This window comes from Cibotium barometz, chromosome 17, assembly GCF_041138505.1.
Source record: "Cibotium barometz isolate CiBa-2024 chromosome 17, ASM4113850v1, whole genome shotgun sequence".
In the NCBI taxonomy this organism is placed as follows: domain Eukaryota; kingdom Viridiplantae; phylum Streptophyta; class Polypodiopsida; order Cyatheales; family Cibotiaceae; genus Cibotium; species Cibotium barometz.
In genome coordinates, this window is record NC_141062.1 from 17,737,914 (window position 1) to 17,753,561 (window position 15,648).

General features: G+C 39.9%; 1 protein-coding gene across 1 annotated transcript; it reads right to left on the minus strand.

The window, feature by feature from the left end:
- Positions 1–645: 645 nt before the first annotated feature.
- On the minus strand, positions 646–2,344 carry LOC147629724 (serine/threonine-protein kinase UCN-like). The gene is made up of 2 exons (XM_086811259.1): positions 1,772–2,344; positions 646–1,670 (listed from the first exon to the last, which is right to left on the minus strand). The coding sequence occupies exons 1-2, from the start codon at positions 2,143–2,145 to the stop codon at positions 833–835; spliced, it is 1,212 nt and encodes a 403-aa protein (XP_086667385.1). The 5' UTR covers positions 2,146–2,344; the 3' UTR covers positions 646–832.
- Between the last annotated feature and the right edge of the window lie 13,304 nt (positions 2,345–15,648).

The following is a 15,648-nucleotide window of genomic DNA, read 5'->3' on the forward strand; positions in this document are numbered from 1 at the left end:
TGTTGGGTTTTTCTAGGACATTTAGTTTAATTGGCTGTGTTAAAAAGGACGAAGTCTTAAAATGATAGCTGTAGAATCAAGCTATTCATATTTATACTTTTATTAATTAAATTAGCAGCTCAATGTTACTAAACGGTAACCCTCCCTCCCTTGATACACATCTCGTATTCAACTCGAGACTTGTGCCCAACTCCATGTGCCTCCACATTGCCCCCATCTCTCTCTCTCTCTCTCTCTCTCTCTCTCTCTCTCATGTGCCCAACTCCATGTGGCTTCCCTTCCCCCGTCTCTCTCTCTACCCAACTCCATATGGCTCTCTCCCCCGTCTCTCTCTCTACCCAACTCCATATGGCTCTCTCCCCCCTTCTCCTCCACCTCCTCCTCTAGGCTCTAATGATAATATAATACATGAGAGAGAAAGAAAGATCCTTCTTTCTCCTTTGGGGCAAGCATAAAACCCAAGAAAATGAGATGGATGGATGTCCTTATCCTCTATCTAGAGCAGTCACGCGCGAGAGAAAGTAAGAGAGATTGAGAGTGTTAAAAGAGAGAGAGAGTGAGTATTAGAGAGAGAGTTTCTGTTAGAGAGAGAGAGAGAGAGAGAGGTAGAGAGGTATTTTGTTTTATTAATGAGACTTTTAAAGGAAGGAAAATAGAGAACGCCTAGTATTAGTTTAAACAAAATGTTGTTTGTTTTGTTTGAAAGAGAAAAAATAAAAAGAGCCAGCCTGTTTTTAACAGGTGTTTTAAAAAGGAACGTATGTAAGCAAAATTGTGGGTAGCTTTGTTTGAGAGTCCAACGAGTAGGTCAAAAGGGCGATCCTATTGGAGTTCAGGCATTTGGGTGTTGTTTCCTTGCGAGTTTCCTTTTTGCCCTTGCTTCGGCGCGAGCACACTCCACCTCCACCAGATGCGCCTTCAGATCGAAGCCGGAAAAGTCCACCTTGGGCTCGGTGGGTATGAAGGGCGGCCTCAACACATCCTCAAGAACGTCCCACTGAAGGCCTGAGAAGAAAGGGTGGACCTTGATCTCGGCCGCACTGCAGCAATAGCCCAGCCGACGGTGAGGCTCTTTTACAAGCAACTTGCTGATGAGATCATGGAGGGGGCTAGTCGCGCCACCAGGGAAGCGAGCTTCTTTGTGCAAAATGTTCTGAAAGGTCTCTTTGGTGGTGAGGCCTCGGAAGGGCGTAGTGGCGTAGGCCATCTCGTACAGGAGAACGCCAAGCGCCCACCAGTCGACGGCAAACTCGTGTCCGGTGCCCAGGATGATCTCGGGGGCCACGTACTCTTCCGTGCCCACGAAGGAGTGGGACCTAGCGGTGCTGCCTGTTGGGCCCACAAGCTCAAGGTCCACCATGGCAGCCGGCATTACGCGATGGCTGTGAGGAGCACCTACTCTCTTGGGGTGTAACCTTCTCTGATGAATTATGCCTGCACCCAAGCATGTAAATGTGGTACTAGTGTCTTCTTCTTGCACTGGCGCTCGCTGATCGGCCAAAGGTAGCGATGACGGCTTTTTGGGGGGCAATGCGGCCGAGAGATCAAAATCGGTGAGCATGACATGGCCGTTGGAGGAGAGCAAGATGTTCTCTGGCTTGAGATCTCTGTACACAACACCCTCCTGGTGCAGGTGCTCCAGAGCCAGCACCACCTCCGCTGCATAAAACCTGCACAATTACCACTGCATTTGCTCAGACCAAAACGAAACACACACACAACTCACAGCCGAAATGCAGAACCCCTAAGTAAGAGAAGGAAATCTAGATACCTGATGGCTGCAGAGGAGAATCTTTTTTCCGGCAGCGAATGGCGAAGCGAGTTCAGATCTCCCCCCGGACAGTAGTCCAGCACCAGGAACCGAAACTCGCCGTCCTCGAAAGCAGAGTGCAGGTGGGGCAAGAAAGGATGATGCTTTGCTTGGAGCTTGGACAAGATCTGCTCCTCATTGTGCGAGCGTTGCAGATCAGGAGCGCTTGAGCTTCTAAAGGCCTTCACAGCAAACAGGTCGGGTTGTTGCTGCTTTTGTTCCTCGTGATCTTGCTGGCTTCCGTTGTTGGTATTGCTGCTGGAGAGCTTGGCTAAGAAAACAATGCCGGTAGCACCGTTGCCGAGTGGTTGAAGAGGCAGGTAGTCGTTGAGCATGGAGGAAAAGGGAGTGCTGAGAGAGAATGAGAGCTTTAGCGTATGGCCGTACCCGCAGCTATGTCGGCCTCGGGCGTTGTACAGAATGTTGCCTTGAACTTTTCTTTATACAGAATGTTGCCTTGAACTTTTCTTTACACAGCGGTTGTTTCTTGCATCGCAAGCCACGAAGCCTTCTGCCTTACACGAGGCATAGAAGTTTCTTGTCCCCCAAGTAAACGTGATGCGTGACCCAATCAAAAAAGTCCATAATCTCACATTAAAAAAAAGTCCTTAAAAAAAGTCCTTGCAATCAAAAAAGTCCTTAATCTCACATGCAAAAAGATTTGACTTGGTGAAAATGATGCGTAGCTTAGCTTGCATATCACGCTAGTGCTCGAAAACAACATTTTTAAAGACCTCGTAAGATAAAGGTAAATCTTAAAAGGTTACCTGCCTTTATTATAAAAAAACAAAAAAGAAGCTTATATATGTGTGGATTATAACTAAATTACGTTAAAACAAAATCGAAAATTAGATATGTCAAGGATTAGACCTAATTTGCATTTAAAACTATACTAGTAAATTAAAAACAAAAAAGAAACTTATATATGTCAGGATTATACCTAAATTGCATTAAGAATTATACTTGTAAAATAAAGATAAGGATGAATTTCAATCAGGATTTCTTAATTTCAACTAGAAAAAAAACTCTAAATGCTGGGTTCTATCATTTAGTTCAATTGGCCATGTTAAAAAGGATGCCTTGGTAATGAAGTCTTAAAATGACCATATAATCAAGCTATTCATATTTATACTTGCATTAAATTAGTTGCTCAATGTTACTAGAAAGGTAACTTTCCCTCCCTCGATACACGTCTCGTATCCAACCCAAAGAATTGTGTCCAACTCCATGTGCCTCTACATTTCCCCCCGTCTCTCTCTCTCTCTCTCTCTCTCTCTCTCTCTCTCTCTCTCTCTCTCTCTCTCTCTCTCTCTCTCTCTCTCATGTGCCCAACTCCATGTGGCTCGCTCTCCCCTCCCCTCCTAATGATAATATAATACATGAGAGAGAAAGAGAGATCTGTCTTTCTCCTTTGGGGCAAGCATAAAACCCAAGAAAACAAGATGCACGAATGTCCTTATCGTTTATGTAGAGAAGTCATACACGAGAGATATAGAGGGAGAAAGATAGCAATGTAAGTCATTGTGTGAGAGAAGGAAATATATGATGGCAATGCTTTTTTTGCAACACATTCACACTTGTCTTCTTACCAACAATGTCGATACTCCTCCAAAAAAAAAAACAAGCCATCAGAACCTTAGGACGCTCATGCACACAACAATGCCTGTGTCAAAAGAAAATATTCCACCTTAGTTAAAAAAAAGAAACAAAGATAGGTGTTAGTTAGTGAAAAGCATGCCTTCTTCTTTTCTTCTATGGTGTAAAGGTAGAGATCTTTAGTCTAGGTATGCAAATTATAATTTAATATCAACATTGAAATATTTATTACCACATTATTTTTAATCACTATAATTCTAAATAATTGAAGAATAATTGTGAATCTCAAGAACAATTTTCTTTGTGTGGCAAAAGAAAGTCACTTTATGACATATGAGGATTACTATGGTTTATATTATTATATATCATAAAAATAAAGAGAATCCTTAACTAGATTAGCTTAACATGGCTGATTAATTAAACTAGACTTCAACCTTTGTGGCCCTCTCCATCCATGTTGTCCCTACTACCATCCCCCTAGCTTCTCCACCTCCCTTTCGACCCCTAACAATTTATATGTGATCTTCCACATGTGGAGAGAGAGAGAGAGAGAGAGAGAGAGAGAGAGAGATTGTAAGATTTGGAAGGGTTTGTTACTAAAAACACACACAAGAAAACCTTAGAAGATCTCAGTTCTCTTATTGCCAAACACACATGGAAGAAAGCCTTAGAAGATATCGGTTCTCTTGGTTGAATATCTTCTAGTTATCTCAAACCCAACCTTGGCATATTGGTAATGGAGCATATTGTGGTCCTTATAATATACTAATTATCTTAAAAAAAGAGAAGTAAATGTTTAAAATGTTTGTATTTATGTCTTCTTTCTCATCATAGTATCCGTATAGCCATCATTTCACATGGCAATGAAATGGCTGGCAAAAAAAATGTATAGCTTGCATTAGTGGGAGAAACTATAATATTTAATGCTAAGGTATGCACTTAGGTTCAAAAAATCAAAACTATATAATAGAAAGGTCCCATGTCACTACACTCCATGTGCCCCCTTTCCTTCTCCCCTATGTTGCTTACTTGCATCAACTCCACCTCTCCTCTTCACCTTCACCTTTGCCTTGCCCTAAACCACTAAAATTTTAGAAAAGAAATTAAAGACTGAGCAATAAGCAAACTCTCCACTCTTCACTGTCCTCTTCACCTTCACTTTTGCCTTGCCTTAAACCACTAAAAATTTAGAAAAGAAATTAAAGATCAATAAGTAAACTCTTCACTCTACCAAAAAATAAAAAACTTGCACTCATTTTTTTTCATTTGAAAACTCATGCTACAAATAGGGACTATATATATGTTGTGTGTGTGTGTGTGTGTGTGTGTGTGTGTGTGTGTGTGTGTGTGTGTATATATGAATATATATATATGTATGTATATAGATGTGTGTGTGTGTGTGTGTGTGTGTGTGTGTGTGCATATATATGTATATATATATATATATATATGTATATATATATATATATATATGTATATATATATATATATATATATATATATATATATATATATGTATGTATGTATGTATGTATATATATATATGTATGTATATATGTATGTATATATATATATGTATATATGTATTATATGTATATATATGTATGTATATATATATATGTATGTATATATATATATGTATATATGTATTATATGTATGTATATATATATATATATATATACATACATATATATATATGTATATATATATATATGTGTGTGTATATATATATATATATATACATATATATATATATATATATATATGTATATATATATATATATGTGTGTGTATATATATATATACATATATATATATATATATATATATATATATATATATATATATATATATATATATATATATGTATATATATATATATATATGTATGTATGTATGTATGTAGGTATGTATGTATGTACACACACACACACACATATATGTACATATATACATATACATATATACGTTTATATATACATATATATGTATACACACACATATGTATACATGTATATACATGTATGTATATACATACATGTGTGTGTGTGTGTGTGTATACATGTATATATATGTTAGTCATAACCTCTATGAGGATGCCCATTATTTTATTTCAAGATATTTTATTTTGGATGTCTTTTATTTATATTATCTATTAGGTCTAATAAGTTATTTGTGCTGGTATAACATAGTGAGGAATAATGTATTTAATCAACTGTGTACACCGACTAATATGATTTTAGATGTAGGCATGATTGAGTGGCAGATTATGTGTTAATTGCGTGGATGGAACATGTGTTAGACCACTATGAGATATTTTGGAAGATATGTGAACAACTTTTATGGTTTCATATTTTGGCATTAATATTTTTATAAGGTTAAGGCCTCAAACCTTTGTACATACCAGTTAGTATTTTATACTTTTGGTAGGCCCAAGACTTTATAATTGTAGCTTGATATATTTTTGTAGAGATTTTGCGCTCAAAAACTCAAAAGAACTTGGGCTTTTCTTTTGGAGTTATCTTTTTGAAAAGCAAGCTTTCTAATACATATAAATATGGGTGAGTGATACTAGGGAAACACTCATTGTATCCTTTTGGTTGTAGTGATGTGTGTGAACACACTAGGACCAGTCGGGGTTCTTTTTCTCTCTTTTTTAGGACATTTTTTCCCCCATGCTAGTATACACCCATCTTGGGGTATACTTATCTTCTTTGTACATCACATATTCAGTATCCATCTATCATCTCATTGTGTGATCTCTTGAGCTTCTACATTGTGTGTGTGTGTGTGTGTGTGCGCGCGCGCGTATTCCTACAACCCTATTTCCAACATTTGGTATCAGAGCATACTCTCCTTACCCTTGTGCTGCTACCTACCCCCCTCACTCCGAATTGCTTGTCTTCTTCAATCGGATCAAGGAGCCCTTTGTTGGGACAAGAAAGAGGACTGTGTAGTGTGTACTATTTTGTATTGAAGTTTTTCGGTCATATTTCATTCCAGGCGTGTTTTGGGAGCCGTTCGCACACTTTTCTATTTTCTACTGCAAACATCTTCGGGGATTGGATTTGCACTGTCCTTCATCAAATTCTGGAGCAGTTTTGTCAGATCTACTACAAACGGGTGTGCAGATACAAAAGAAAGCATACGAGCTTCACTTCAGCAACATCGGTCTCTGCATCTTATGAGTAAAATTTCTACTCACTATACTCTCTATTTATTTTATATACCTTGAAGGTCTCTATTATGTCAGTGACCTTATTAGTAACCACCTTGGTTGCATCAAAGAGCACTCAGCACTTTATAGGTTACAAGATTACTTTCTTGGGTATTATCTGAAATGGCAAGCAGTGATGTATTTTGGATGTTAATGTAAAACTACTAAACATGCTTAGGAGATGCACTTGCGTCATTGTACTAGGTACGTAATGAAGCACATGTTGTTTATATACACAAGCAATTAGAGTCAAAGCATAGGGATGAGGGAGACTTCATGGACAATTTTCTTACAAAAAGCAAGGATTTTAAGGAGCAATTTGCCAGTGTTGATGAAATATATCCTGATAGTTCATTGGTGTCTACTATCTTGAATGCGTTGCTAGAATCATATTAAGATTTTTCTCCTACCTTGATGAAAGGCAATCCAAATGCCTTGAAGTTTGAGGAGTTGGTTTTGTTGAGATTCAAGCTCGATGTCAGCTTGTGCCAGTTGCACTATGTGCTAGCGTGTTAGGTAGTAACATGTGTGAGACATAAATGACCACGTCTAGCTGGTCATAGTGTGTGGACAGTAGCTAGGTTAGCTGTGTGTGGATACAACACAAGTAGTGTGTTGTAGCTTTTGGATTATGTCTTTATGCATGTTGTGAGATGGGACATGGCTTCCCTCTATGGTTAGGATTTAACTAATACATTAGGGTTTTCTCCTCTGTGTGACCTGTTTTTCATCATGGTATCAAAGCTTGGTGCTCTCTATTAGGGTTTATGAATGAGTGAGAGAAGAGGGAGAAGAAGCTGTGAAGAAAAGCTGTGGAGCTTGCCATTGGAGCTATGAAGCTTGGAGCACACCGATTTTCATCAAATATGAGAGCTTGGCCTACTAGGTAAGGAATACTAAACATCCTTGAGCAGGTTGCAGGTGTAAAAACACAAACAATATCAGATTTGAGTCGCCCAAAGCAAAGAAAAATTTCTACAAGATAAATTAAGATCTTTATGGTTAGAAACAAGCACCAAGATCATTGTTTGACACGATTAATGTCAATGTATTATCATTAAGTTCTTTGAAATTGCCATTATCAATTACTCGCTTTGCATGAGGAAATGGTGATATCTAATAGATGACTTGATTTTTATAGCCATGATGAAATTGGTGATAGATGACTTGATATCTATATCTATGTCTCGGGGGGTTCACCTCAAAAAATATTAGTGTACCACGTAAGTTCAACAGGAGGGGTTGTTTAGATATGAGGAACATGCATAACTATTACTGACTGACAAAGTGTAAAATAGATACAAAATGGCTAGTAGATGTAGCTACTATGGCTTGGATAGAAAGAACTTCTAGCAAGCATGGACGTACAGGATTAAAAGCTTTCTAAAAGGAAAAGGATTTTGGAATCTTGTTATAGGTGCGGAGCCAGAGCCGGATCTACCCCGAGGACAACCTACACAACAACAAGTTGTAGCTCATAAACAATGGTCAGAGAGAGCATACAAAGTTTTTCATTACTTTTCTATATGTATCTCGGATGCTATACTCATACATATACATGATGCTGAGAATCCCAAGGATGCATGGGATACTTTGGTAAAGCTGTTTGATACAGATACTGGTGCTCGTAAGTCTCAGTTAAGACAACAAATTCATAATGTGAAGTAGAAAGGAAGGAGTATTCATGATTATGTACAAGAGATAAAGAAGTATTCAAATGCATTCGCAACTATCAATGCCCCCATGCCTGATGATGATTTGGTAGACATTGCCTTATGTGGTCTTGGCAAGGAGTACAAGTCTTTTGATACATCTATCTCTGTTTGGAGTACAGGTTTACCAAATTTTGATGAGTTGGTTTCCCTCTTGCTTGTTAAGGAAATTAAACTCAGTGACTCTTTTCATGATACATCTACTAGCCACCATGATGATAATGGCAGGAATCAGGCTTTCTATTCACAAAGGGGATTTAGAGGCAGGGGGAGATTTGTATCATGAGGTCGTGGTAATGGTCGTGGATGGCAGGATAGGTCACCACAATAGAATTTTCAGCCCTCATAGGTGCTAAGGTGGTCGTGGATATACACCTCAAAGAGGTAGAGGTAATCCTTATGGAAGAGGACGTTGACAAGGCCAACAAGCATCTATGCAAAATATGGAATGCCATTACTATGGAAAGCTTGGTCATATGGCACGTGATTGTTACCCGCAAACAAAATGATTTGAGAGGGGGTAGAGCACAACATGGTGGAAACTTTGCACAACATGGTGGAAATTATGCAAATGGTGAAAATTATGCAAATGGTGGAAATTTTGCATCAAGCAGTCATGATGATGGCAATGCAAATCACTTGTTTGCCACCCATGAAACATGTCGTGGGATCTATGATGACACATGGTGACAGTGATGACACTTGGTATATGGACTCTATCGCATCAAACCATATGACTTGTCATGGGCGAATGGTTTGAACATATGAAGCCAATGGATGTGAAAGGCAATGTGGAGACAGGTGATGATTCCCAGCATACTATCGCTCATGTTGGGAGTGTACCATTGGTGATGCATAATGTTAAAACGAAGTCTATGTCAGATGTCTTGTATGTGCCCTCTATTACGAAGAGTTTGGCCTCAGTTGGTCAAATGGTTAAACAAGGTTTACAGGTTCGTTTCAACGAGCATGGTTCCTTCGTTGAGGATTTCAAAAATGGATGTAGAGTTATTGTTGCCAAAGGCAAGAAAGAAGGCAAGTTATTTAAGTTGGATGCTGGGATTCCTGAGTTGAAATCGGCTACGTTCTCTAAAAGCCAAAATGTGGTACAAGACATTGAAATGTGGCATAAAAGGATTGGACATGTGAACATACAAATGTTAAAGAACATGCAGGCAAGGGGCATTGTTGGTGGGCTGCCTAGATTCAAGTATGATGGGAATATGCATGTCTGTGATGCTTGCCAGTTTGGGAAGCAAGCAAGGTTGCCATTTCCTAAAGAAGACAACATGAGTAGCAGGCCACTTGAGATTGTTCATAGTGATGTATGGGGTCCTGCACAAAACCCATCCATTAAAGGCAGCTTATATCATGTGACATTCATTGATGATTTCAGCAGAATGACTTGGATTTGCTTTCTCAAAGAGAAGAGTGAAGTGTTGGGAAAGTTTATGGACTTCAAAGCTTTTGTAGAGAAGCAATATGGCTCTTGGATAAAATGTTTAAGGATAGATGGAGGTGGTGAATACACCTCACATGCTTTTGAGAACTTCTTGAGAAAGAATGGCATAAGAAGGCAGCTAACTTGCAGGTACACACCTCAGCAAAATGGTGTTGCTGTGAGAGGAAAAATAGTCATTGGTGATGTGGCTAGGGCAATGCTCAATGAAAAGAGCATGCCAGACTATTATTGGGCAAAAGCGTGTGCCACAGCGGTGTATGTACTTAATAAGACACCCACAGCTGCCATACATGGAAGTACGCTAGGGATGCGTCTTACAGGTTTTAGGCTAGACATTGGACACCTCAAAGTGTTTGGTAGCATAGCTTATGTGCATGTGCCAAATGAGAGAAGGAAGAGGCTAGATCTTAAGGCAGAAAAGTGCATTTTTGTTGGGTATGCACAGGATCGCAAGGCATATAAATGTTACAATCCACATACTAGGCAAGTGGTTATCTCACGAGATGTGGTGTTTGATGAACTTGCTAGTTGGTACAAGGCAAAGGATGAGGGTGTTATTGATTCCGTTGTTGATGCTGATGTGCATGTGAACTTGCCACAAACAAGTTCTATTTCTATGTCTGGGCCAGCAGAGTCTCAGAGTAGTACTATACGTCCATGGTCAGGACGCTTAAGACATGAGAGTGTGAGCACTCAGAGTAGTGCTATGGATCTTTAAAGGGAAAAAGAAGGTTGAAGGAATTAGCATTACAGGTTATGAGTCGTCAAGTTCAGAAAGTTTGGATGAGGAACTTGGCATACCAATTTTACGCACACCAGGTGCAAGGCATGATAGATATGTGCCTCCACATGCTAGAGTGATAGGTGTTCAAAGTGATCCGCATGCATTGCGAAGATCCCAAAGGGTCAAGTATCCAGTTGTTGACAGGTTGACATATCGTGACTTTGCTATGCATTACGCATATATGACCTCTTTGGTGAAGCATGTGGAACCTACATGCTATACAGAAGCGATTGGGAAGCATGTATGGGAGAAGGTAATGGATGTTGATATGGATGCATTGGTCCAGAATGAAACTTGGGATTTGGTTACCTTACCACAAGGCAAAAATGTCATTGGTTGCAAATGGGTTTATAAGGTGAAATTCAAATCAGATGGTTCCATTGAGTGTCATAAAGCGCAGCTGGTAGCTAAGGGTTATGCACAAACCCAAGGCTTGGACTATAATGAAACATTTAGTCCAGTTGCAAAGATGGGAATAGTGAGAGCAGTCATTGCTATGGCTGTAGCAAATGGTTCGAAAATGCATCAAATGGATGTGAAAAATGCATTTCTAAATGGTAATTTACAAGAGGAAGTTTATATGGCACAGCCAGAAGGATATGTACACTTGAGGTACCCCACTCATGTATGCAGGTTAAAGAAAGCATTATATGGTTTGAAGCAAGCACCTCGTGCTTGGAGTGATAAGATAAGCCGATATCTTATCTCCCTTGGATTTCAGGTTTCTTGAGCAGATTCTTCACTCTATGTGAAGAAAATAGATCATGGGATTGTCTTGCTTGTCATCTATGTGGATGAGTTGATTATCACAGGAGATCATGCTATAGATGTTATGCATGTCAAGAAGGCATTGAGTGGGTAAAGACCTGGGTGAATTGAGATATTTTCTTGGGATTGAAGTGATCAAAGACCATGCAAGGACATGGTTAGTGCAACGCCAATATGCATTGGATATGTTGGCAAAATATGGGATGACAGGGTGTAAGCCAATGAGTACACCTTTCGAGCAGAATGTGAAGTTGCGAGCTGATTTTGGTGGAGTTGGATGATCCATCTATGTATAGAAAGAGCAGTCTTATTTACATGACTTATCACACGACCGGATCTCAATTATGTTGTGGGGCTAGTAAGCCAATTTATGCAAAGCCCCAGAAAACCTCATTTGGATGCAGTGAGACGCATTATGCGCTATGTAAAGACCACTGCACATTATGGTCTTCTTTATGAGCATGGTAAAGGCTTGGATGTACACAGATACACAGACGCAGATTGGGCAAGTAGTTCATATGACAGGAGGTCCACTAGTGGTTATGCCTTTACATTTGGAAGTGCAGTGGTGAGTTGGAGCAATAAGAAGCAACCTACTGCTGCTTTATCTAGTACAGAGGCTGAATACAGGGGTGCAACCATAGCTACATGTGAAGGAGTATGGTTAAAGAGTCTCTTGGCTGATTTGGGTGAGCCTATTGATGGCAAGGTTCTCATTCATTGTGACAACATGAGCAGCATACAGTTGGCCAAGAATCCAATTTTTCATGCACGGACCACAAACATATAAAGGTCCATTATCATTTTGTCAGAGAGTTGGATGGTACAGTGGATTTGCAGTATGTGAAGTCTGAAGAGCAGGTGGCCGACATCTTTACAAAGCCACTTTGCAGGGAGAAGTTTGAGTACTTCCGTACTATGTTGGGAGTACATGGGATGAGCTTAAAGGGGAGTGTTGAGAACTTTGATAGCCCAAGCTCATCTACATCTTCGGCAGTACATCATGAGCTTGAGAAGGGCTGTTGAGATTCAAGCTCGATGTCAGCTTGTGCCAGTTGCACTATGTGCTGGCGTGTTAGGTAGTAACATGTGTGAGACATAAATGACCGCGTCGAGCTGGTCATAGTGTGTGGACAGTAGAGCTAGGGTTACCTATGTGTGGACACAACATAAGTAGTGTGTTGTAGCCTTTGGATTATGGCTTTATGCATGGTGTGAGATGGGACATGGCTTTCCTCTATGGTTAGGGTTTGACTAATACATTAGGGTTTGCTCCTGTGTGTGTGACTCCTCTCCCTCTACCTGTTTTTCATCAGGTTTCTGTGATCTTGCAAGCAGAGCAATCCAGGAAAAATAGATTTGTCATGCGTATAGGAGATCATGATTTTGCTGCCAATCAACAAAGAGGGAAAGGTAAATCCTTTCCTCGGGGTAGTTACAAGCCAAAATCTAAGCCAGAGGCAAAAGTAAATCCTTTCCTCGGGGTTTTTACAAGCCAAAATCTGAGTCATTGGGCAAGCCTGCAGACAAGGAAGGTGACAAGCCAAAGAAAAAGGACAAATGTAACTACTGTAGGAAACCTAGTCACTACATTAATGAGTGTAGGAAACGGCTAGAGAATGAGAAAAAGAAAGACTTAGGTATGGCTATATCCAATGCAAAAAACAAAGAATTTTGAAACTATGCACATGATGATTGGGCTTTCATTGTGCAATGCAGTTATGACCCTTCACATAAGGATGCATGCATGACTGTTATAGATACACATGTCTGGTATTTTGACAATGGTGCTAGTAAGCATACTACTTCTCATCACATTTTGTTCTCATCACTTGAATCTACTTTAGAGGGAAACACTGTAACATGTGAAAAAAACTCCTCATATCTTGTAAAAGGAGTTGGTAAAAATTTTCTCACTGTTGAAAATGGTGGAACAATCACGCTTTCGGATGTATTATATGTAACAAGGATCAAGAAGAACTTATTATTTATCTTTGTCATTCCTAAGACTGGCTTAGTGGTTTAGTTTGAGGATGACAAATGTATTGTTCATGATCGCAATGATGGAAAGATAATTTTTGCTTTTGGTACTGTGTCTCATAGTCTTTACAGGCTAGATACATATGAAAGACAAAAGGCATGCTGCATGTACAGCTTCTGCCAACAAACACTATTGTGGGAAAAATCAATAATATTTCTTGAAAAAGAAAAACATTTGGCATGCAAGGGTCTCAAGAGTTGGCAACTCAGACACCATATCATGCCTTTGAAGGCGTAACAAACTACCATAATTCAGATGGCCAAATCGTGCATGCCATAATTTTGCATCACTCTCATAGCACGAGTCGTAGAGATTGAGCAAGCATCATGCTGCAACTTCTGAAATACATCCATCTCTTGTATAGGCCATGAAACAAGGTACCTGAGACAATGATAGAATAACTATCATTTCTATCATGAACTATACATCTGTCATCCACAAATTTCATCAATCCTGACAAGGCTAAGGCCTGAAACTGAGAGCAAGTTCTTCTTAATGCCTGGCATTGAGTCTCCCTCATTCATGTGCTTAGACTCAAATTGTTTGCGCACATATGCAATACGTGCTTCATTGCGCACCTGGTATAATGCAGCAAGTGCATCCCATGCCTATTTTGAAGTCTTACATAATCAAATATAAGGAATAATGCTTCGCTTCACAGAAAGTGCAAGCAATTCATATGCCTATGCATCTCTTCCATGCCATCTCGTTTGAGCAACAATGGGAGGTACTGCTGGCGCATATGGAGGAGCCACATCTGTATCATATTCTACTTCAGATGTACCTGTAGTACCTGGCTGCACTGGTAATTGTGAAACAGGATGAGTTTCACTACCACTAATCACATTCTAAAGGCCTTTAACAACCAGTACGTGCCTGATCATATAGGACCACAATGGGTAGTTAGTCCCATCAAGTATGTCCTTAGCAGACAACATGTTGAATACATCACTACTGCCAGCCATGACTATCTACCAAATACAAAATCTTTCAACACACTACAAGTATTCATTTTTCACTGAATGCAATCCCAGATAGCTACCAACAACTGGCTATATCACCTATAGAGTGTATGAAAAATAACACAGAGTAGAGAATAGAGTGTTACTGGCAAAAGTATGATATTCTATGATGTTGAAGACACTATAGATGCCGCTGCACACCAAATCTTTGCCGCTGCACACCAAATCTTTGCTGTTGCACAGCCCAAACACCCAAAATCGAGCAGAACCAATCCAAAATGATGCCTCTCCAAAACGTTACAAAAACCTTGCGGTGTCCAAAACATGCCCGAATGGTGTCGCAGACCCCGAAAATGTTGTATACTCTATATACAATACACTATAATATATACCTTCTTCTCCTAAGAGGGTATCTCAACGGAGATAGAAAAATAGGGTCGTGAGGAGGGAGACAGACTAGTAGATCAAGTGTCAAGGAAGCTAGCTCTGATACCAATTGTTGGAATTAGGGTTAGGGTTGCAACAATGCACACACACAAGATAGAGAAGCTTGAGAGCATACAAACTCACTAGATTAGAATAAACAAATGTGTGCCAGATACAAAAGATAAGTACACATCCCAAAATGAGTAGATAAGAGGGTGTACATACACATGGGAAAAAAAACCTCCTAGCGAGGCAAAAAGTGCCCCGACGCTGATACCAACTGTGAGATCCCTGTCCCCACCGCACAACGGATTCGGGGTGCTAGCAGCGGAAGTAGCACATCTGCGTGGGCCAGGGGTCTCACACTCGGGGCCTCGCCCACGGCTATTCGGACAAGAGACTAATCCGTCGATTTTTCCAAAACCGAACCCAGAAAAACTTTCTTTACCCGGAAAGCACGGGCGATTCCACCAGGATAAATTCTTTACTCTAACGTAGTCAAGACCATTACTGATCAAGTTAATCCGACTGCACCTTTAAAGATTCTCGGTCAGAAAAAGGAAGAAACTTGCACTTGGATCATTGAGATCAATGCTTTTTTCCCCATCAAGAGGCACAGCCATTGATTCCTATCCATAGAACAATTTCTATTCGGGATTTACTTTATCTATCGTAATAACAGAAATTGAGTCTTGATTTACGGATCCATCAGTCTAGCCTAACCCCATCCAGTCCCATGGGCTAGCCAACCTCCCAACCACTGTAGTGATGGGATCCAATTAGGAATTTGGTTAGGTTTTGTCCCGGGTACCAAGGAAAAGAGTTCCCAGGCCCCCTAGCCAGAAGTTCATGCAAACTTAAAACTAGTC